The 25225-nt window shown below is 33.7% G+C and overlaps 1 protein-coding gene across 5 annotated transcripts; it reads left to right on the top strand.

The window, feature by feature from the left end:
- The first annotated feature begins 1484 nt into the window (after positions 1 to 1484).
- Positions 1485 to 24854, top strand: pax6b (paired box 6b). 5 transcript variants are annotated; one of them, XM_073836411.1, is made up of 13 exons: positions 1485 to 1611; positions 6086 to 6226; positions 8863 to 8916; positions 11908 to 12038; positions 12461 to 12499; positions 12589 to 12804; positions 13064 to 13229; positions 18286 to 18444; positions 18534 to 18616; positions 18721 to 18871; positions 20110 to 20222; positions 20406 to 20547; positions 23351 to 24854. In XM_073836411.1, the coding sequence occupies exons 2-13, from the start codon at positions 6214 to 6216 to the stop codon at positions 23434 to 23436; spliced, it is 1353 nt and encodes a 450-aa protein (XP_073692512.1). In that variant the 5' UTR covers positions 1485 to 1611; positions 6086 to 6213; the 3' UTR covers positions 23437 to 24854. The 5 variants fall into 5 exon arrangements, with proteins under 5 accessions (XP_073692512.1, XP_073692514.1, XP_073692515.1 ...); XM_073836413.1 differs by lacking the exon at positions 12461 to 12499; XM_073836414.1 differs by lacking the exon at positions 20406 to 20547.
- Positions 24855 to 25225: the final 371 nt, after the last annotated feature.

The following is a 25225-nucleotide window of genomic DNA, read 5'->3' as shown; positions in this document are numbered from 1 at the left end:
TATTCAAATTATAACACTAGTCTAATTGAAAACGTGTTATTGTTGCTGTAAGAGTAATGTGTGTGTGTGTGTGTGTGTGTGTGTGTAAGACAGATAAAGATAGAGAGAGAGGGAGGATGCTGAGAGGCCGACTGAACAGATTTTCCTTCACGCCTGGTCGGGTTCTTGAGAGCGGGGCGTCGAGGAACAGGGAACGGAGGCACCTGGTCCGGTCGCTGCGCAGCGTCTTCTTTTATTGACCGCATGATAAGCCGTGCGGTTTCCAGCGATCACCTGGAGAACCCTGCAGCGTTGCACGGTTTCTGTGTCCCTTAATTGTGGTTACGTCAAACAAAGGGCTGAATAATGCTCGTGCGCCCCATACCTGTTCCATACGTCCTAAAGAACCAACACAACCCATTCATTTCCTGAGAGACACACTGCAGAGCTGTTGCACATTTACGCACTATGGGACAGTGACATCTGTAGACACGTCATATGAACTAAATACGGTGTTTCTTCACCCCTACTCCATATTTTAACAGGCTGTGAACTGGTCTTTTAACGGCATAAATATAGTTAAATGCGCAACAGCTCGCATTCAGGACAAAGTAGTCTAGAAACGGTCGTAAAGAAGAGCATGCAGTGATGGACACTAAAGAAAACCTCACACAACCAGCTATGTGGAAACAAACACTTTCACTAAACGTGCTGTTGTACCGGTTAACCATTTGATTTTCCACCTGAATGAGTAGGGTAAATAAGATCTCCGTCACGCCTTGGCCAATATTTGCTTAACAGACGGATAGCAACCTGGGATCAAAAAGAGAGACTGGAAAAATAGCGTTTAACAATTTAAAGGTTTTATAAAAATAGCCTGGGAATTTTCTTTTCACATATTGATATAGCCTAGGATATTCAAACTGTCAACAAGCATTTCTAGAATTATTAGTATATCAAAGAGAATTGTTTTCTTGTTGTGCATAGTTAGCTATCAGTCAGAAAATCAGCGAAATGTAATTAAAAAATACATTATTTATTTTCAGATTTTTCTTTAATCAATAGTGGTTAGTGCCACTATAGTTTGAAATATATTTTATTCACATTATATCATTATTTTCTTATAGTTAACATATATTACTATATATTATACACTTTTATATTTAGTAGGCCTGTTTTATGTATTGTTATTATACAGTTGTTTCACATTTGGCATCGCATTGAAGCCCAGATGTATGTGTTCTTTAGAAAACACCATGATTTAAAATAGAACCATAACATTCCTAATTCTTCCCTGCAAATATAGGGCAATAATCATGCCAAGCGTTGAAAATCGAGGCTAATGTGAGCGCATGGAGTTCCCCATGATGTGTTGCATGCATGGCTGTATGAGAACTATTTTCCAGCGTGACGTTGCGCGTCATCTGACCAATCGGTGGCGGGCTGAGACCGATATTAAGAGAAAGTTTACAGTGAGTGAGGGTTACACCGTTTTTTTCATTCTCACTGATATTTCCACGCCGAACGGGATTCAAACGTGACACACAATCTGGACTCATGAGATCGTTTTAATTCATTCAATCGCAAGGGTTTGGAAGAGCAGGATATTGATCAGAAGTCAGAAATATTCGGGTAAGTTAAGATCAAATACTGCATGTTCTTTTTAACCTCCGTCCTCAAGAAAAAAAAAAAAAAAAACAAACAAACAAAAAAACAAAACAAATGCAGGGTCTGTGTTTATTATGAAAATACGTTTGATTGCGTCAAGAATTGCAATTTTACAATTTTCCTGTTACAAAACAGGAATTAGCATATACTATATCATAAATCAATTAAAAGATACAAATGATATACATTCATGTATTTAAAAAAAATATTAAGATGGCTCTTAATTTCTGGAAAAACTATTTGACGGATTTGGACAGCATTATAGACTAATGTTTGTTTATAGTAATTTCCCATCTTATCCCGCAACTTCTAAGAAGTCATAAGCAGCCAAAAGATACTTAATTAATTACCTTTCTGTCAAATTTTGAGAAAAATAAACAGAAATCTGCACTTGGAATGGTTATTTTAGTAGGCTACATTTTCATAAAATGTAATGAATTACGTCAATTCATTAGTGCAGGTGTAGCAAAAGTACAGAAATAACATCACCTCAAAATGTATTTTTATTTTTTAAAACATTTTGTATTAGATTAAAAACATATTTCGCTCTAAAGAACACTTTTATGCTTTGACTGAAACGCAAATTAAAGTGATTCAGTAAGTGAAAGAAGAAAGTCAAATGAAAGATGAAATGTAGAAATGTCAAATTTGTGTCTCTATTTTCTCAAAGCAATTAAAATTACTAATTAGTTTAATAATGATAATAATAGGCATAATAATAAAAGTTATGATTATGTTATATTTTGTGTTTTTTTATATTAGCCTAGAATTGCATGTTAAACAAGTCTTTTTGTAATTATTTATCAAAACTTACAAAAATAATAAAATAAATAATATAAATAAGTATTGCATGAAACATATGAAAAACAAATTAATTGGTGGTAAGTAAACTTCAGCCTGCATTGATTTATATATTTTTTCTTTTTATTGGTTCACTTTTTTGTTCTTGTTCTTCTGACGTATGACGTCGGGCCTATTCCCTCCCCTATAGTTCTCCTTTTCTAAAAAGTTTTCAGAAGCCACAGAGTGACCACTTTGCCCAAGAGCGAAACAGCTACGAGATTAGGGATTACTTTTCACGACTTCGTATTAGCAGTTACTAATCCCAATTGGGCTAATTGCTTTGCGTGTAAAATTGCTATCTGCAGGGTTCGTGTGATGTGCCGGGGTTGTATGGCCTGAAGGGTGATGAATTAGACCACATCCTAACTACACCTCATTAACACGGAGAGGATTTACAAGTTATCTAAAGGAGGAATCAACAGCCAGGGCACAATTACAAAGCTTAGGGCATTCTTTTCGTCCACCATTTAGAACAATAAAACTGGCTTATGCAGTGCAGTGTCTTTGCGATTTTGGAATAATTAAAAAAAAAAGAATATTTTAAAGTGGATTATTGAGTAATGAGAGGCAAAGACCAAAATACAGATAAGAACAGCTAATTGTAGAAACATTTGGAGGAGTAAGTCAGAAACTCTGCAAGGCCCGTACAGGGACAGAGTTGTTTATTATCCGCACTGAGGCTTCTTTTTTACTCCGTGTCGTTTGTCTCCTTTTTGTGACACTCATGGACGCAATAGTTCTCTCATTCACCCTTTTAGTTAATTGATGAGATTTGTGAGGGAAAGTGAATGCAGTGATGACCGTGTCTTTTTTAATTCCATCAGTTTGCACACTTGTACAGTCGCGACTCGAACAATGACTGTACAGCCGAATGCGGGCGCGGATGTCCGCTACCGATGTCTGCATATGCGAAACAGGCCTCGAGATAGATAGATAGATAGATAGATAGATAGATAGATAGATAGATAGATAGATAGATAGATAGATAGATAGATAGATAGATAGGTTAATTTGCACAGTTTAGGCATATACATATGGGAATAGTAGCTATAGTAAGTTATAGAGATACAAAAAACACCTAGTTACAAAACTTTTTGTAGCTAGACTTCGACATGGTGGCTTTGCAACTGGCGGTTAAATTAGCAAAAATCAAAACATAATATGTAACACTGAACCACAAAACCAGTCTTAAAAGCCATTTTTTTCTGAGTAAATAAGCTTTCCATTGATGTATGGTTTGTTAGGATAGGACAATATTTGGCTGAGATACAACTATTTGAAAATCTGAGGGCGCAAATACTGAGAAAACCGCCTTTAAAGTTGTCCAAATATAGTTCTTAGCAATGCATATTACTAATCAAAAATTACGTTTTGATATATTAACGGTAAGAAATTTACAAAATATGAACATGATCTTTACTTAATATCCTAATGATTTTTGGCATAAAAGAAGAATCGATAATTTTGACCCATATGCATTGTCTATTTCTACAAATATACCCCGTGCTACTTAAGACTGTTTTTGAGGTCCAGGGTCACATATAGGCTTAACTCATCCTGTTTAAGCTAATTTACCTCAGGGACCTGCAAGTTCCTCATGATTTGCGCTTTAAAATTACACACCACCACTGTTGCACATGTCTTTACTGTTTGCGACTACTAGGAACAAGCTATAAAATTAGTGAACGGTGAAATTAGGGGGAAAAATCCGGCCCCGTGGACACGGAGGTAACCTCCACGTGCAGATACGGTGCAAAAGTGCGCGAGTGTCAACAAAAGCACGTGGAGAGTGTTTGCGTTTGCTTTAGCCAGTTGCACCAGGGACCATTTGCAAGTGCACTTAATGCACAGAGCAAACAGGTTCTCCTTTTGAATTCACAGCTGTCAACAGGTTGCTTTCTTGTATCAGTGTCACGGAGGGCCAGATCTCTCAGGATCTAAAAGCCCCAAGCAGAAAACAATCACTCAGGAATATTTAGCAAAGACGCAGATTTTCGTGGGAGAATTGCGGTAGCATTTTACAACAATGTCCATTTTACACATATGTGACCGTGGACCACAAAAGCAGTCTGTATATTTGTAGCAAAAGCCAAAAATACATTGTATAGGTCAAAATGATCGATTTTTCTTTTATGCCAAAAATCATTAGGATATAAAAATCATGTTCCAGATATATTTATAGATTTATCAAAACTTAATTTTTGATTGGCAATATGCATTGCTAAGAACTTCATTTGGACAACTTTAAAGGCGATTTTCTCAATATTTAGATTTTTTTTGCACCCTCAGATTACAGATTTTCAAATAGTCGTATCTCGGCCAAATATTGTCCTATCCTAACAAACCACACATCAATGGAAAGTTTATTTATTCATGTATAATTCTCAGTTTATACCAATAGAAACAAATATATTTTAGAAACTAGTACAGTTTACAAATAATTACAAAGAAACTGCAAGTAGCCTAACATTGAATTAAACGCTAAAATTTAAAGTAGAAAAACTGACATAGTATTTATTGTAAAACCTACTTAAGTATTCAGTCTTTTTAGCCTATTTATTGTTTTATAACTTCGAAAAATCATTTGTGACCCTGGAGCACAAAACCAGTCATTTTTTTTAACTGAACAATCTGAAAGCTGAATAAATAAACTTTCCATTGATCTATGGTTTGTTAGGATATGACAATATTTGGCCGAGATACAACTATTTGAAAATCTGAAAACTGGGTGCAAAAAAAAAAAAAAGCAAAATATTGAGAAAATCGCCATTTAAGTTGCCCAAATGAAGTTCTTAGCAATGCATATTGCTAATCAAAAATTAAGCTTGATAGGCTATATTTACGGTAGAAAATATACAAAATATTTTCATGGAAAATGATGTTTTCGTAATATCCTAATGATATTTTTTAAATTTTAACCAATAAAATGTATTTTCGGCTTTTGCTATAAAAGTGGTCCAGGGTCACATTTTTACAACGAATAGAAACAATAACAGCGACAAACTGATTTTTTAAACAGAATTTGGATTATTCAAGTGTTGCTAATGTAAATACACGAGCGCACCGAGTTACTAATCACACTTTTAAGGCCGAATTTTAATGTGAAAACCCATTTTACAAAAGCTAGAAACACTATAAAACACTATTTTCTTTCTGAGTGTGCTTAAACCCAGTGGTGAGATTTAAGCAGTGCATCTAACAGAACCAGACTGAAGCAATCCTGCACCATTGCATAAAGCAATATTGAGTGAGTTTGAGAGGGGGCGCTCAGCATTTGCATGCGCGGACTGATTAGTTGGTTCAAAAGTGGCCTGTTTTCTGTTCTGCGATGGCAGAGGGTCAGTGCTTCTCTAATGGGCCGGTAAAGCGCTGCAAGCGGGAACAGACAGACTAAATACATCAGTACTATCACCAATCATCATAGGTGTGTTCAACTCTGCCTCTCTCTCTCTCTCTCTCTCGCTCTCTCTCTCTCTCACTGCATGTGCCTTCACTTTCTCACTCACTCACTCACTTCACATGCGAGCACACACACTCTCAGTTCCTGAGCAGTCCTGACATCTCCGCTCACTGTCAATCTGTGTCTCCTTCGCAGGGAATTTCCTTCCAGATAGAGGAACGCTGGGAAAACATATATTCTGAGAAGAGATTTCTATTGGGGACCAATTGTTTATTTCCCCAGTCTCACCAGTTTGCTCGGAAGGGCTCAGGCGGTGGAGCAGAATGCCTCAAAAAGGTGAGTACGCGAGTTAAAACTAAAAGTTAGACGTGGGATCTAGAACTGTATTTGTATTTATGAAGACATAAGATTAGCCTACTATTAGTGGTTTTGCCCGAGTAGCCTAATGCAATTAAAAACATGCTCGCTTTTTTAATAGTTTATATGCTAACTCAAAAAACTAAATAATTAGGCAAAGCTGCGCTTTCAGATTATGCTGTATTTTTTTCCGTCTACCTTTTAGACAAAACCCGCTGTTTATGGATAACAAATGTGTATCTGTGAGAGGAAAGAGTTAGAAGTCACATTAGGCCTGAACAGTGTGTTTGCGCGGTGCACGGGAATGCAATGACCCGTTGAGGAAAGGTGTCAGTTTGATTCATCAGCCGAGTGCCTTCTTAAAGATTTGTCTGAATCTCATGAGGACCTGGTTTTTCATTATTCTTTGCATTTAAAAAATAATATATAGGGTTTAGCAATTGTAAACGATTTAAAAAAAAATTCTAGAAAATAAAGACTTTCACTTTTGTTAAATAGGTAGCTTAAAAAAATAAACATCAATATGTTGTCCGAATTGAATTAACTAAATAAAATAAAACATTTTATTGACCTAATTTTGTTTTTAAAAACTAATCATAACAGCGGGGTTTATTTTAGCATCCAGCAAATATAAACCAGGCCTACTTATAGGCTACTAACTGTACTTAGTTTTTTTCTATGGCATTAGGACGCTCAAGTCCTCATGAACATTCACTAAATAAATGTAGCTCCAAATAACAAAAGATTTCCCCATCGATGGCAGTATAAGATGATTAGGGCATGTTAATGTCAGATCCTTCAAAACTTCCCACTGCGCTTTTGTACACATCCAGATGCATGTCTGCATGTGAATGATGTTTATGGAGAACACCGTTTCCTGAATAAGCATGTTTAATTAAAGCAATTGTAGTTAAGGATTACACAAACGAAAGAAATGCAGATGAGATTCTAGTTAACCTCATAAAAAACAACAACAGCCCGTATACGGCGTTAGATAAATCATTAACGGGAACACGCAGAGTCTCAAAGCACAAAACAATTAACATTTTACCGTGATTAAGAGTGATTAGGAGATTTCATCGGCACATTAGGTTTGAAATGTATTTTCAATTGCGAGTTGTTTCCATTTCACGCAACTTTTTATTTTAAATAAGCCTTATTCAGCTAGATTATTATTCTTTTTTAAATCACGCACATTTTGTGCGAATTAAACACTGTGGTAACCTCTTTGACAAATTAGGCTATGAATTTTAAAATTAATTTAAAATTAGAAAAACATGAGATAAAGATAAATAAAATGTTTTTATTTCGTGGTTAACGAAGAAATTAACGTATGCCTAAATAAAGTTTGAAGAAAAAATCCACAAAATGTTTTAGAACATTTCATTTAAGTGTAAAATAATGTTTGTTAAAGTCAGTTAAATTTACTGACATGTTAAAGTTGTTAAAACGTAGTTTAACGTGTTTAAATGAACACTTTTTTTCAGGCACTAGTTGTTGAATCTTGGGAAGAGAGCGAATGGAAACGGACACACCGGTTTTGTTATTTCAGCGTCGGGAGAGAAAATGAAACGAAAGACTTTCCTTCCCTGGGCCCCTTTTTAGCAATGTCACTGAATAGATCCTTTATTGCAATTGTTTTTTTCCAATTGAGCACCCTACTGGGCTGTTGCATCCTTTTACAACCCCTAACAACCCACACCCGTTACACAAACACCTCCAGATATTTATAACGCGAAATTACTTTTCTATTTCCCCAAACCCCACAAACAGAAACACGCATTGGGGTTCGGGCACCGGGGTCATGGCCATCAGGAAAGTGACAGTGGATGTTGTGTGTGTGAGTGTGTGTGTGTGGATGTGTGTGTGGATGGTCGTCTGGGGGGCAGGGTGCCCTCGGCTCTTTGTATTCGGGCAAGTATTGGTACGTTTGGTGGGAGGTTGTGTTGCTAGTTGCAGAGGCCGAGTTGTGCTGGCTGGGTTTGGGTATAGAAGGTAAAAGAGGCGCATTGTTGAGCTCCAGCAGGCTTTGTTAGGATCCTCTCACCCCCTCCAGTTCTCACTTTTCAGAGCACTGATGCGAAGTAGACAGCGTGTGTCACTGTACACTTTTGACGGGAAGATCTAAAGGTTGAACATGTTTTTACAGACCACCAAGAAATTGAGACGCGAACTCTATTCTATTCTATAATTTTCATTTATTATATTTTACTTTACTATTTCATAGCGCAGATTAAGTTCCATTTTACGTGCCAAAAATAAACAAATGACAGGTGCGAAACGGAACGTATAAAAGTTGTACAAAAAAGGACCTCCGTTAGGGTTTACATACTAATATTACTCTTTTGCTCTATCCTAGGAATGATCTAAATAGTCAGACGCAAATGAAGGGCTAAATTGTTTTATTCGGACAGTCAACTCTGTTAACAGGCAAGTTTTTAACGCTAAAATTCTCTTAGAAAGAATTATTCCCAAAACATCTTTTTGACTCACTTATGCGTAGAGATGCATCGGCCGTAAATGCAACGCCGCAATTGTTGCAAAACTGCTATAGATTTGTTTTAGAATTTCAGGATTTCACAACTAACTCTATTTATTTTCTTTGTCATAAATAGAATACCATAACCAACCCACGTGGGAATCAGGAGTGGCGTCCATGATGCAAAACAGTAAGTGCAATTCTTATTAAGATAGGCTACTCATGTGTATTTTCTTATGAATTATGTTAGATGTTGGCTGAGTTTTTTTTTTCATTTACGATTAAACTTGAAAGACAGGAAATTAAATATTAGACAAAATGTGCGAAAGTCTGAATTATGGTCAAATTAAAATGCGAATTATATTTTCCCCACAGAAAATTCCAACGCTTTTTTATTATTTCGTGTTGATATTTAATAGAAAAGCTACACGGATGCATGCTGCATTTTACATATATTTCAAGCATAAATAAATGAAATGCTGGTGGGGGAGGAGATGTTTATTTCTGCTTCAGTTGGTAACAAATAAATGCAGCTCTGGCTGGATTAATGCAGAAAATAGTTGCCAACTTCCGCAGAGGGCTTGACAGTGCCGAAACAGTTAATGCATGAAACGGCACACGTGAAATAGTTTGATGATTCCAGGATTTGATCTCAAGATTTTCCGTACTAGCTTGAGGGTTGAAAAACAGGATTTTTTCTAGTTATTCTGTAAACAGCACAGCATTACTTAGTTCATGCATTTGTCTCTTGGTGTAGGATCTGAGGTCTGATATGATAAATGCTTCTGGAATTATTTCTTTGTGATTATGTAATGTAATTATATGTGACACTGGACCACAAAACTTAAATCTTAAGTAGCAGGGGTATATTTGTAGCAATAGCCAACAATATATTGTATGGGTCAAAAAATAAAATTTTCTTTTATGCCAAAAATCATTAGGATATTAAGTTAAGATCATGTTCCATGAATATATTTTGTAAATGTTCTACCCCAAATATATTAAAACTTAAATTTTGATTATTAATATGCATTGCTAAGAACTTAATTTGCACAACTTTAAAGGCATTTTCTCAATATTTAGATTTTTTTGCACCATCAGATACCAGATTTTCAAATAGCTGTATCTCAGCCAAATATTGTCCCATCCTAACAAATACATCAAAGGGAAGCTTATTTATTCAGCTTTCGGATGATGTATAGTCCTCAGTTTCACAAAATTGACGCTTATGACTGGTTTTGTGGTTCAGGGTCACATATTGCTCAGCCATATGGAAATATAAGACAGAACTCAAATAATGAAAAATAAAATGCATGCAGATAGTTGCAGTTAAATGTAAAAATAAATAGCACATTTAAAAGCATGCACATTTCCAATTTGGTTTTAAGATTTAGAATTGATGTTCAAAATTCCCAACATATGTTTCTCTATTAGTAGGGGAGCAATAAAATACAAGTCTCATTATGACTGCCACCAGGGCAGATCTACAGTCCCACACAGTGGGGAATTATATGATTATTAAGACTTAACCTTTGAACTGTGAAATGACAGGCAGGGTCATGTTTCTCTGTGATGGTGACATCAATCAAATGGCTTCATTTGATAAACACGCACGCCTTCTTACATTCAAGAGTCTATTAATTCCAACTAATCCAGGAATTATTGAGCACCGAGAGGATGACAGTGGATTACCCCACTGGATTTGTAAAGATTACCACACGTTTGTTGTGCAGCATCAGTGATTAAATAAATCAGATTGATTCAAATTAGTCCAGTTACAAAAATCACCAGTACATTTTTACCTCAGAATTGCAGTGCCTTTTTCGGATGGTGCATTTTCCACAAGACTGTAGATCTGGGGTTTGTTACAAACAGTACGACAGAGCTTTGTCAGTTTTAATATGTTTAGGAACACGCACGCCCCTGTCCTCGTGGCCGTGCATTGCCCCTATAGCTAGAAATAAAACGAAGCCTCCCTTGAAGGCAACAAGAGCAGAATCCAATTTTGTCTGATATCCAAATGCAGACAGAAAGGGTCGTTTTAGCATGCTACTATTTGTCGTGACGATGCGTTTTTCAAAAGCGGAGCAGTGTCATATAAAGTGACAGTCCTGCCACAAGTACTTCAGCTGATCTTTTCAATGAGCCTTCCATGCATGATCCGAGGCGACCTCCGCCTATTTCCAGAAATTAAGCTCAAACTTGACGTGCAGCTAGCTTTATTCTAAAGACAAATGTCAGAGAGTCTCATCATATTTTCCCCCCTCTTCTTCTTCTATATTTGGAGCTTATTTATTGCTTAGGAGCTCGGGCTCCTGCAGTCAGACGAGAGAGGAGCAGAGAGCTAGAGCACACACACACTCTGGGGAGGCTTTTCGTAGGGACTCGCCTCAGTTTTTTTACTTGCTTTTGAATTGACTTTGCATTGGACTTTCACGTCGCATCAAAATACACCAAACTGGTATGCGCTTTTCATATTCTTCTGAGCTTTACAGGTCCTGCTTTGCTTTAATATCTACTTATTTGACACTTTGCTGTTACGATAGAAATAGAAATGCTCTGTCTCTTTTAGATCATCTGTTGAGTGCCGATGGGTGCTTATTTATTAGGGAATTTTTAGTTTGGTGTGAACAAGAGTTTCCTAACACTGGCGCACGGTCTTGTGAAAAGCTGTTCTCTTGAGGACAATTTGATTATGAAAATTTCAGTTCACTTGAATGGAGATGTTTAGACTCAGGTCATTTCATCAGTCGATTGTGTGCGGCGATTGATTCGAGCCTAGTGCATGACATTCAAATGTTGTTTTATAGGGCTTGTTAGTTTAACAAATGCAAAACTTGGCTTGGTCAAGATAAAAGATGATTATTAATGTAAAAAAAAATGATAAAGCTTTCTTTGTTGGTATCACTTCAACATTGAATTTTGAAGGGTTGGCTTTTAAGATATTTTAAGATAAATTTCCTTTGTGTGTATTTAATGTGCAATTATTTTGAAGTTATATAACATTGGGATTGTTGAAAAATCCACTTTTTTTCAGTCTAATCTGACTCGGTTTGTCAGTAACACTGATCAAAGAACAGCTCCAAGAAGTGGAGCTTTATTCTGGACAATGGGACGCCTATTGAGGGAATGTTTTTGAGGGGAAAGACGAGCCAATTTGTTATGTCTCCGTGTGCCACAGGTCACAGTGGCGTCAACCAGCTCGGCGGGGTGTTTGTGAACGGCAGACCGTTACCGGACTCCACCAGACAGAAGATAGTCGAACTCGCTCACAGTGGAGCACGACCCTGCGACATCTCAAGGATTTTGCAGGTGACCGTGAAGCCCATTTTCACATCCACAAACTATATAGGTGCTAGTGGAATAATCATACTTATTTACAAGCCAAATCATGGTCACATGCAATCAAATAGTACAGCTAAAAAAAAGCTCAATCAGAGCAATAAATACAATACAATACACTCTTAAAAATAAAAGCTCTGTGATTCTTTTAAGAAGTGAACAGTTCTTAAAAGAACCATTTTGAAGAACATTCTACAGATCTGCAGATCTGATCTTCAAGGTCTTGTGAAACTACTAATGCCAATACTTTTATTTTTAAGAGTGTAGAAACATTCAAGCACGTGCTATTTATTTGCATTGCTCGGTAAACAAACAAGCACTAACGTAAAGTGTGACCCGAAACGTAATGAAATCATCCTAGCAATTTTAAGGCATATTTTCTGTGTTCATAGACCCATGATGATGCAAAAGTCCAACTGGACAATAAGAACGTAAGCGTATAACCGTTTGAAGTACATTAAATTATTTCACTCTAGTTTTAAATAATGTATGTGAATTGTGTATATTGCTGTCCATTCAGGTGTCGAATGGCTGCGTGAGCAAGATTTTGGGGAGATATTATGAGACCGGCTCCATCCGACCGCGAGCCATCGGAGGCAGCAAACCGAGGGTAGCGACGCCTGAAGTGGTCGGCAAAATAGCACAGTACAAGAGGGAGTGTCCCTCGATCTTTGCCTGGGAAATTCGTGACAGGCTGCTGTCGGAAGGGGTGTGCACCAACGATAACATACCAAGCGTAAGTGCAAATAATGTTTCATTTGCATCATTTGATCGTGCAAACGTCACTGTGCACTTCTTACGTCAATTAGGACCTTGTGCTTGCAAACTAGATAACTAAAAATACATATATAGGTAGATGCATTGACATGCCTTTTTCACTTTTGCGTTATCCATATTGTAAGACTTTTATAGGTTTTTAAATACAAATAGCATTCACTGAGAGAGCTGTAATGAAATGAAAACACCTGACTGACGGTCTGCTTTGTACCTTTCAGGTGTCGTCGATAAATCGAGTCCTACGCAACCTGGCTAGCGAAAAGCAACAGATGGGTGCAGATGGCATGTACGACAAGCTGAGAATGCTCAACGGGCAGACCGGCACGTGGGGGACACGCCCGGGATGGTACCCTGGTACGTCCGTGCCAGGACAACCGAATCAAGGTGAGACCGTCTAAAAGCAATAAGAGCATCACTGTCATCAGGAAAATTGGAAGAGCAATAACATATAAACAACAAAAAGGAACAGCAATGACCAAACAACTGCATAAAAAATACTAAAAAAAAGGTACAATAAAAATGATTACTAATGAATAATATCAATGAATTTATTGTTTTTTTTTAATCATTTTTCATAAAAATATATAAAAAATAATATATTTTTCATAAAATAATTTAATGATAATAATAACCATAATAATAACAACATAAACAACAAAAAATAACAGCAACAAGCAAACAATTGCATCTAAAAACAATAATAATAATAAAAAATAAAATAAATAAAAATTATAATAAATTAAAAAAATAAGAATTATTATTAAATAGTATCAATTCTTTAATCATTTGTTTTTATAAAATATTATTAATGATAATAATAACAACATCTTATAATAACAAAATAACTGAAAATAACATCAAAAAAGATTATTCATTTAAATATTTAAGTTTCTAAATAATTAATATAATTAAGCATTTATAATAATAATACTAATCACAATCATTATTTATATATTGTTTTATTTTTTTATCCCACATTGTACTATATTTATATAGTATGGACTGAATTTATAGAACAATATTTAATATGAAGTGTATACAAATTAAAATATATATTATACTATTGTTTAAAATTAATAAAGTAACTATATAATGTAACTATATATAATATATAATAATGTATGAACAATGAAATAACAATGAAAAATACTTCTAAAGCATTTATTAATCTTAATGTTAATTTCAACATTTACTAATACATTAATAAAATTAAAAATTGTATATTATTTATTTATTGTATGTAATATTATTTATTTGCTAATGTGAACTTGAGTAACAATGAACAGTTGTATTTTTATTAAATATGATAAAAAAGGTAAATAAATACTGTAACAAATTGCTCATTGTTAGTTAATGCATGTACTAACATTAACTAACAAGACCTTATAGTAAAGTGCTACTGTATTTCATTATAAATTCATAGTATTTATTTATGTTTCGAAAAAGTGAAAATGTTCGAAAATATGTGACCCTGGACCACAAAACCAGTCATAAGGGTAAATCTTTTGAAATTGAGATTTATACATAATCTGAAAGCTGAATAAATAAGCTTTCCATTGATCTGAGGGTGCAAAAAAAATAAAAAATAAATAAATAATAATAATAAAAATATTGAGAAAATTGTCTTTAAAGTTGTCCAAATAAAGTTCTGAGCAATGCATTTTGATAATCAAAAATTAAGTTTTTATATATTTACGATCGTTACTTAATATCCTAGTGATTTTTATGCATAAAAGAAAAATCGATAATTTTGACCCATACAATGTATTTTTGGCTATTGCTACAAACATACTACTTAAGAGGTTTTGTGGTCCAGGGTCACATATATAAAAAATCTCTTGCAGTGATTAGGTCTATATGTCAATCCATCCGGAGCCACATTAGATTATTATACAGAATGTAGAATAGCGTGCCGTTGGCAAACGTAGATGGGAAAAGGCCACTCATTAATTGAGGAGTTAGTGCTAATTAATCGCTCATTTCAATACGGCTTCTGTCTGGCCCTTGGATCTTCGTGACTAGGGACAGAGTTTTTCGGCGGAGGTGTCCATGCGCTTCCACCTGCCCCCTCCCCCTGCCGCTGCCCTCCACATCATTTGCGCCCCATGGGGAGTGAGAGAAAAGCACTGCGCGTCCCGGGACAAAAGATGTTTCTGTCACATGCAAAAATTTGTGACAGGCACAGCTCTGTCTCTCTGTAATTGCTCATTAGAGGTTGCTTTTTTCTGAGGCAGAGAGAGAGAACATGCACAGGCTTTTGGTTAAAGGAGACAATGGAAAAAAGTTTAGCTGATGAATAGTTAGTTTTTTTAATCAGGTTGATGAAAACGAATCCTGCGTGTGGATGTTCACAGTATTGTATCTGAGAACAGTAATATTAAACACGAAAAATGCAAATGATCTTTTACTTTGTTTTTTTTTACTACAACTTTAATATAAAAAAATGTGAGCTTTTTCTTTCATAATTTGCAATTGCAAGTTTATATCTTTTTTTTTCTCAGAATTGTGATATAAACTCACAATTGCGTGTTGTAAAGGTCAGAATTATGAGATATAAACTCACAATTGTATGAAAATTGTAAGCCATTTCCTCAGAATTGGACTGTATTCCTTGCAATTGTGAGTGTATATCTAGCAATTCAGACTTTTTTCTCAAAACTTTGATATAAACTCGCAACTGCCAGTTATAAAGTCAGAGTTGTGGGATAGAAACGAACAATTAAGTGTTATAAAGTCAAAAATACTGTGATATAAACACACAATTGTGAGTTATTAAAGTCAGAAATGTGAGATATAAACTAACAATTGCCAGTTACAAAGTCAGAAATGTGTGATAAATTTGCAATTGCGTGTTATAAAGTCAGATTTATGAGATATAAACTCGCAGTTGTATGAAAATGTCAGAATTTTGAGCTTTTTCCTCAGAATTGGACTTCATAACTAGCAATTGTGAGTTTATATCCCGCAATTCAGATTTTTTTCTAAGAATTAAGAAATAAACTTGTAAATTGCGAGTCATAAATTAAGAATTGTGTGATATAAACTAACAATTGCGTGTTATAAAGTCATAATCATGAGAAATAAACTCGCAGTTGTATGAAAATGTCAGAATTGTGAGCTTTTTCTCAGAATTAGACTTAACTTGAAACTGCGAGTTTATATCTCACAATTATGACTTTTTTTCTCTGAATTGTGTGATATAAACTCACATTTGCGAGTTATAAAGTCAGAAATGTGTGATATCAACTCGCAATTGTGTGTTATAAAGTCAGAATCATGATATATAAACTCACAATTGTATGAAAATGCCAGAATTGTGAGCTTTTTCCTCAGAATTGGACTTCATAACTTGCAATTGTGAGTTTATGTCTGGCAATTCTGACTTTTTTCTCAAAACTGTGATATAATCTTGCAATTGTGAGTTATAGGGTCAGACTAAACTCACAACTGTGTTATTAAGTCAGAATTCTAAGATATAAACTTGCAGTTGTATGAAAATGCCAGAATTGTCACTTATTTTTTCCTCAGAAACTGACTTTATAATTTGCAATTGCGAGTTTATATCTTGCAATTCTGACTTTTTTCTCACAATTGCAAGTTATAAAGTCAGAAATGTGTGATATAAACTCGCAATTGCCTGTTATAAAGTCAGAATTGTGAGATATCAACTCGCAGTTGTATGAAAATGTCAGAATTGTGAGCTTTTTCCTCAGAATTGAACTTCATAACTTGCAATTGCGAGTTTATATCTCACTATTCTCAGAAAAAAGTCAGAATTGTGAGATAAAAAGTCACAATTATCTTTTACATTTTTATATTCTGTAGCGGAAATATTAACCACTGCAGGTGAAATAGCCTGGAAAGGACTTGTTCTGATTGGAGAGACTTCTCTAAGCCATCCTAAAGCAAGCAAAGGTCTTTGAATGGTCATCTCCTGTTGAACGTATAAATCCTAACTGGCGTTTAACAGGCCCGGCCCAGGGTTCTTTGATTAATGACAGTGGTGTGTAGAGGTTAACATACTGAACTGAAAGCTCTGTTGACTAGATCCTTGTGTTATACAATGCTGAGCACTGCACGCCTCTTTTTGTTGTTCCTTTCCAATTGTGCCCTCGGGAGAATTTGAGCCTGGCAGCCCATCTCTGTCTGCACAGTTTAATGGTTCCCCCTCATTCTTCTGGTGGTATTGTGTCATAGAGAAAAGCAGCTCTCTATTCAAGTGTTGGTGGTCACCTCAATAGGTCCCCGGACACCCTTACGGTGAATAGCTACTAAGAATCCCTATACATTATATGTGTGCTGCGTATGAAAACATCCAAGGGAGCTCGAGGATGATTCAATGTGTTTCTTTTGGTACTTTGTTACGGAACTATGCAGATCATGCTGACAATTCCTGCCCTGAGTCTAGAGGCGTATTCACAGCAGACTAATTATATTATATTATATTATAAAAAAACGAAATTAAATATTTTATGGTAACACTTTACAATGAGGTTCATTAGTAAACAGTAATGTTAATGTGTTAGCTAAAATGAACGAAAATTGAACAATACATTTATTACACTATTTATTAATCTTTGTTAATGTTAGTTAATAAAAATACAGTTGTTCATTGTTTGTACATGTTAGTTCACAGTGCATTAACTAATGTTAACAAACACAACTTGTGACTTAATTAATGCATTAGTAAATGCTAAAATTAACATTAACTAAGATTATTAAATGCTGTGGAACAATGGTTCATTCTTAGTTCATGTTAACTAATGTAGTCAACTAATGTTAACTAATGAAACATTGTAATTTATTGCTTTATACTTTTTGTAAAATATTCATGCAAACTATGTAAATATGTAGATTTTTTATCTAACTTTTTTGGCCATTGAATTAAAGCTAAAAAATATAATGAATGAAATCTTATTAAAGACTAAAAATATTTAATCAATAAAGCTATAAAGAAAATAAAAAATGACAAAAGCACAGATAAAACTTTATAAAAATGTTCCATTTATGTTAACATTAGTGAGCTGCATATAATTTAACACAAACTAATGAAGAAAAATACTTCAAGTACATTTATTATTCTTAGTTAATGTTAATTTTTATAATTTATGAATATATTTTTAAACTCAAAAGTTGTTAAATAAAGTTTTTATTAACTAATATTACCAAAGATTAATAATCATGTAACAAATGTATTGCTCATCGTTAGGTAATTCATTAACTGACATTAACTAATGTACTGAACTATTACAATGTACTAACTATAACTAATGTACCAAAATGTACTGAAACTTACAAAGAAAACTGAAAATATACAAAAAGCCAATTCAAAATATTACATAAATAACACAGATGAAACATGGTGTGACTAGACTTAAGGTTATGCAAAATATGGTCTGTGTGTTCTACAATTATATATTTCGTTCATCTTTTTTTGCAGATGGTTGCCAGCAACACGACAACGGAGGTGAAAACACTAACTCTATTAGCTCAAACGGTGAGGATTCAGATGAGACTCAAATGCGCCTGCAGTTAAAAAGAAAACTGCAAAGAAACAGAACGTCGTTCACTCAGGAGCAGATTGAAGCCTTGGAAAAAGGTGAGCATCAAGTAAAAGCATTAACAACAAATGTCTGGCATTCCCACTTAAGATTCGAAGAATAACTTAACTTTCACATTGGTTTTTAGAGTTTGAAAGAACCCACTATCCAGATGTATTCGCAAGAGAAAGACTTGCAGCAAAAATCGACCTTCCGGAAGCTAGAATACAGGTGAGAACATTGTAATAGTTTGTTCTTAAAACCAAAGCAACCTACTGCATGCTCATGGTTACTGTTGTTTACATCTGCTGACTTTCTCTGTGTATGTATTGCAGGTATGGTTCTCAAACAGAAGAGCGAAATGGAGGAGGGAAGAGAAGCTGAGAAACCAGCGACGACAAGCCAGCAACTCCTCCAGTCACATTCCCATTAGCAGCAGTTTCAACACAAGCGTCTACCAGCCAATCCCACAACCCACCACTCCTGGTAAATGGCACACCATAACCATACTATAAACGTACTATAATGTCATCAAGTCGCTGGGGTATATTTGTAGCAATAGCCAAAAATACATTGCATGGGTCAAAATTTTTGATTTTTCTTTTATGCCAAAAATCTTTAAGAAATTAAGTTCATGTTCCATGAAGATTTTTTGTAAAATTCCTACTGTAAACATATCAAAATGTAATTTTTGATTTGTAATATGCATTGTTAAGAACCTAATTTGGACAACTTTAAAGGTGATTTTCTCAGTCTTTTTGATTTTTTTGCATCCTCAGAATTTCTGATTTCAAATAGATGTATCTCAGTCAAATAGTGTCCTATCCTAACAATTTTGCTTTCATATGATGTATAAATCTCAGTTTTGTCAAATTTAACCTTATGACTGGTTTTGTGGTCCAGGGTCACATATAACAATATATACAGTTGAGGTCAAAATCAGTCCCTTGTTTGTCCTGAACAGTTAAACTGCCTGCTGTTCTTCAGAAAAAAATTCTTTGGTTTCCAGCATTTTTGTGTTTTTGAATTTAAATCTTTTCGCACTGAGGATAACTGAGGGACTCATAGGCAGCTTTTACAGAAGGTTCAAATGCTCACTGATGCTTCAGAAGGAAACACAATGCATTAAGAGAAAACTTTTTGAATTTGAAGATCAGGGTAAATTCAACTTATTTTGTCTTCCGGGAAACATGTAAGTAGCTTCTGTAGTTTCTGAAGGGCAGCACTAAATCAAAAAAGGACATTTAGGCAAAAAAAAAAAAAAAATCTTCATTATTTTCAAAAGTTTTCACACCTGGCTTTTAATACATTGTTTTTCCTTTTAAAGCATCAGTGAGCATTTGAACCATCTGTAATAGTTGCGTATGAGTCCCTCAGTTGTCCTCAGTGTGAAAAGATGGATCTCAAAATCATACAGTCACTGCTGGAAAAAGTAAAATACACAAAAATGCTGAAAAACCAAAGAATTTGTGGGACCTGAAGGATTTTTCTGAAGAACAGCAGGCAGTTTAACCGTTCAGGACAAACAAGGGACTCATGAACAACTATCACTAAACAAAAAACACAGCTGTGGATCATTCAGGTAACAACACAGTATTAAGAATCAAGTGTATGTAAACTTTTGAACGGGGTCATTTTAATTGGATTAATAGGATGTGTTTTTTTAGTATATGATCTAATATTTACTTGATAAAATGTATTAAATTTTTTTTTGTCTTTATCAGTGAGCTTCACAACAGGGTCAATGCTAGGCCGACCAGACACGGCTCTGACCAACACGTACACGGGTTTGCCTCCGATGCCCAGCTTCACAATGGCTAACAACCTGCCTATGCAAGTAAGTACAGCACCATGAACACTCATTTCCTCCTCCTACCCTTGATAACTTGATTAATGTGCTGTGTGTGATGCTTCCTTTGGTGTGTCCCATTCCATCATTTAACTCAAACTCCCCTGTGTTATAGATACTAAAAAGCTATATATACATATATTTATATAAATATATTCTTGTTTTTTATAGCCAAGCCAGACATCTTCCTATTCCTGCATGCTGCCCACCAGTCCGTCCGTGAATGGGCGAAGCTACGACACATACACACCCCCTCATATGCAGGCACACATGAACAGCCAAACAATGGCAACTTCTGGTACCGCCTCAACAGGTAGGCAGAATACGTTCATTGTGCATATAACCAACTCGCCCTTGATCAAATGACACTTTTATACTTCCGTTCAAAAGTTTGGGGTTAGAAAGATTTTTGATTTGCAAGGATACATTAAATGAATCAAAACATTTGTTACAAAAGATTTCCATTTGAAAGAAATATTATTTCAATTAATTTTTAATTGCGTCTGCATTTGAAACAGTAAAAACAGTAATATTGTGAAACATTACAATTTAAATTACATTTAAATAAAACTGTTTTCTATTTTAAAATATTTTAAAATGTAATTAATTCCTGCGAATTTTAAGAAAAATGCATAACTCCACATTAATAATAATAAGAAACGTTTCTTGAGCTCTGAATCAGCATATTAGAATGATTTTTGAAGGATCATGTGACAGTGAAGACTGGAGGAATGGTGCTGACAATTCTGCTTTGCATTACAGGAATTAATTACATTTTAAAATAGAAAACAGTTTTATTTAAGTTGTATTTAAATCATTTAAATGTAATTTAAATTGTAATGTTTCAAAATATTACTGTTTTTACTGTTTCAAATGTAGACGCAATTAAAATTTTATTAAATATAATTGAAATAAAGTTGAAATCAAATTAAAATATTAGTTTTAAAAGCACTGTATTACTGTTTTTACTGTTTCAAATAAATGTAGACGTGGTGAGCATAAGAGACTTATTTCAAATACATAAAAAAGTTAAAATAAAATTTAAATATCAATTTTAAAAGCAATTCATTACTGGTTTTAAGGTTTCAAATAAATGTAGATGTGGTGAGCATAAGAGACTTTTTTCAAAAACATAAAAAAATGTAAATAAAGTTGAAATAAAATTAAATATTAGTTTTAAAGGCACTTTATTAATGTTTTACTGTTTTAAATAAATGTAGATGTAAGAGACTTAATTCAAAAACATAAAAAAATAAAGTTTAAATAAAATGTAAATATTAGTTTTAAAAGCATTATTTATTACTGTTGTTACTGTTTTAAATAAATGTAGACATGGTGAGCATAAGAGACTTATTTCAAAAACATAAAAAATTTAAATAAAGTTGAAATAAAATTAAATATTAGTTTTAAAGGCAATTTATTACTGTTTTTACTGTTTCAAATAAATGTAGACGTGGTGAGCATAAGAGACTTATTTCAAATATCTAAAAAAGTTTAAATAAAATTTAAATATCAATTTTAAAAGCAATTCATTACTGTTTTTAAGGTTTCAAATAAATGTAGACATGGTGAGCATAAGAGACTTTTTTCAAAAACATTAAACAAAATGTAAATAAAGTTTAAATAAAATTAAATATTAAAGGCACTTTATTAATTTTTTACTGTTTTGAAGAAATGTAGATTTATGAGACTTAATTCAAAAACATAAAGAAATAAATAAAGTTTAAATAAAATGTAAATATTAGTTTTAAAAGCATTATTTATTACTGTTGTTACTGTTTTAAATAAATGTAGACATGGTGAGCATAAGATACTTATTTCAAAAACATAAAAAATGTAAATAAAGTTGAAATAAAATTAAATATTAGTTTTAAAGGCACTTTATTAATGTTTTACTGTTTTGAAGAAATGTAGATTTATGAGACTTAATTAAAAAACATTAAAAAATAAATAAAGTTTAAATAAAATGTAAATATTAGTTTTAAAAGCATTATTTATGACTGTTGTTACTGTTTTAAATAAATGTAGACACGGTGAGCATAAGAGACTTATTTCAAATACATAAAAAAAATTAAATACAGTTGAAATTAAATTTAAATCTTAATTTTAAAAGCACCTTTTTACTGTTTTTACTGTTTCAAATAAACGTAGACATGGTGAGCATAAGAGACTTATTTCAAATACATAAAATATTTGAAATAATATTTAAATATTAGTTTTAAAAGCATTTTATTACTGTTTTTAATGTTTCAAATAAATGTAGACATGGTGAGAATAAGATACTTATTTCAAAAACATAACATTTTAAAAATAAAGTTTAAATAAAATTCAAATATTAGTTTTAAAAGCACTTTATTACTGTTTTTACAGTTTCAAATAAATGTAGATGTGGTTAGCATAAGAGACTTTTTTTCAAAAACATAATTTGAAATTAAGTTGAAATAAAATTTAAATAGTACTTCTAAAAGCACTTCCTTATTATTTTTACAGTTTCAAATGAATGTAGTCTTGGTGAGCATAAGAGATTGATTTCAAAACCATTAAAAAAATTGTCAAACTTTTGAACAGTTTTGAATGGTAGTGTATATGCAACTCTTTTACCAATTTATTGTTCACGTTTTATATGCACTGCCCAAAAATTATTTTTAATTTTAAAGGCATGATTTTGTCTATCTAAAATTGTGTTTCTTTGTTTCTCACCCACTTTATGTACCATTTTTGTTCCCCCACTCTTAAAAACAAAGGTTCCAAAAGGGTCTTTTGTGTAGCAATGCCAGAGAATAACATTTTTGGGTTCTCCAAAGAACCTTTCAGTAAACAGTTCTTAAAAGAACCAAATTTTTTACTGTGAAAAATATATAAAAACCATTAATCAAATGAGCAAAAAACCTTTATTTTTAAGAGGGTTTAAAAAAAACAAACAAACATCCCTTTCAATGTCTAATTTTAAGTTCAATACTCCTTGAATCATCACTAACCTGTTTGTTAAAGTGCATAAAACTATGATTATGCTTAGCGGACAGCAACATTATCTCAATCGAGGTTCATACATAACCCCAAATCGTACCGTTTGCAAACGAGCATGTTTTTGACCTATATTCCATCTCTATTTATAGGACTCATCTCTCCTGGAGTGTCTGTCCCTGTCCAAGTTCCCGGAACTGAGCCAGACATGTCTCAGTACTGGTCAAGATTACAGTAAAGAAAAGAGTTACTTCGCCCTTTGACTTCCACACAGAGACTAAGAGAGAACCTGGACCTCTGCAGCAGTATTTCCACAAACACACAAGACACACACAAACAAATACCAGGACGAGAAAGCGCGCAGACTCTTGTCACGGTCTGGAAACTTAAGAGGATGAACGGACGCTAGAGAGACTTTGACGGAACAAAAACAACAGACCTCTGCCACATCCACGATTTTTTTGTTGTATTTGTACATTGGCATTTGTAAGACGAAAAGACAATTCAACAGCCAAAAATACGTTGAAATGGCGGAGCACCATATATTGTGACTGTTTTCTACTGAGCTAATATCAGGATTACGGATCAGACTCCAGACAGGCCCATATCAAAGCAAAGAAGCAGAAACATACCAACGGGAAACGCCTATTCGTAGATATTTTCGAGAAAAATCGACCCACAACGGCTTCAATTAATAACACTACTGTATCTACAAAAGGAACAACAGCCATTATGTAAACTACTGAGTACTTTATGATTAAATATGAGGCTTTGGAGCCAGACAGACTGATTCTGAGACCGTTTGTGCTTGATTATTTATAATTGTGACGTCAGAGCAATGGGAAGTTATAATACGGTAGACTTTGCCATCAAAAAACATTGATCCATTTTGCTACTGTCCAATTGTAAGTGTCTGTTCTCCCTAGAAACTTCCTCCCGGAATTATCGCGGAACATAAATATATTCTCACTTCTATTGCCCCCCGAGAAGAAAAATATATAAATGTTTTATACGGACTTTCATGCGTCGTTAAAAAAGGAAAAAACATTTCTTTAGGTCAGGTACAAGTTGTCTATTAGGTATAGTTGTATTATAGTGTCCTACGGTCAAATAATTTTGTGAGACTAGAAATATTTAATTCCAATAATTATGATTAAAAATGCTTGACAGAGTTTAAAAAAAATAAAAAGTAAGTGTTTGGCAGTTGTTTACAAGTACATATCAGACTTTAACCATTGTTGATTGTAAAAACAGACCAAAGCCTTTGTATTTCATCTATTACACAACAATCTTAATCTTCTCTTTTTTATCGTTAGTCTTGTGTTGCTATACATTTTGTAAAGGAAAAAACAGTTGTTTTACATTCTAGTACACTGGCTTCGAGTATATATGGCTGCGGCTTAATCACGCAGTCCTTTATTTATGATCGACGACCATTTGTGGTTTTAAAAACATGTTGACATCTCTTGAATTCTGCGTTTTTTTTTTTTTTTTTGTTGTGTACATGAAACATGAACACTTGTAATGGTTTTTGTGTCCGAGCAATGCTTTGGAAAACGAAAGGTCTACCCTGTCTTGCAGATATTTCAATTTAACTTTATTTAAAAGCTTTCTAAATGTATTTTGTGAAAACTATTAAAAACATTTTGTACAGTACACGCTTTCTTTGTGATTTTCCAGAATGCAGAAGTTTTAATGAAAATTAACATCATTTTCATGTAAAATCACTTAGAGTAAAAAAAAAAATTATTTCTTCATGATTTTCCAAAATTCAGAACTTTACTACTTCTAATGAAAATGGATATCATTTTCAATTGAAAACATTTGATTCTATTTTTACGATTTTCCAATATTCAGAACTTTTAATGAAGTAAAATTAAGTAAAAGTAAATCAAGTACATTTTTTTAGAATTGAAAACATTTGTTTCTATCTTCATGATTTTCCCAAATTCAGAACTTTTAATTAAAATGGTCTTAATAAAAATGAACATAATTTTAAGTAAAATCATTTTGTTTTGAAAAAAATT

Source organism: Garra rufa, chromosome 3 (genome assembly GCF_049309525.1).
Source record: "Garra rufa chromosome 3, GarRuf1.0, whole genome shotgun sequence".
In the NCBI taxonomy this organism is placed as follows: domain Eukaryota; kingdom Metazoa; phylum Chordata; class Actinopteri; order Cypriniformes; family Cyprinidae; genus Garra; species Garra rufa.
This window is presented reverse-complemented; position numbering and strand designations above follow the sequence as displayed.

What these genes read in the sequence shown, in the direction of transcription:
- pax6b (XM_073836411.1), top strand. An exon ending in CCAACGATAACATACCAAGC is followed by an intron (nt 12,805 to 13,063) that starts GTAAGTGCAAAT and finishes TGTACCTTTCAG; the next exon opens with GTGTCGTCGATAAATCGAGT. An exon ending in TTCCGGAAGCTAGAATACAG is followed by an intron (nt 18,617 to 18,720) that starts GTGAGAACATTG and finishes TATGTATTGCAG; the next exon opens with GTATGGTTCTCAAACAGAAG.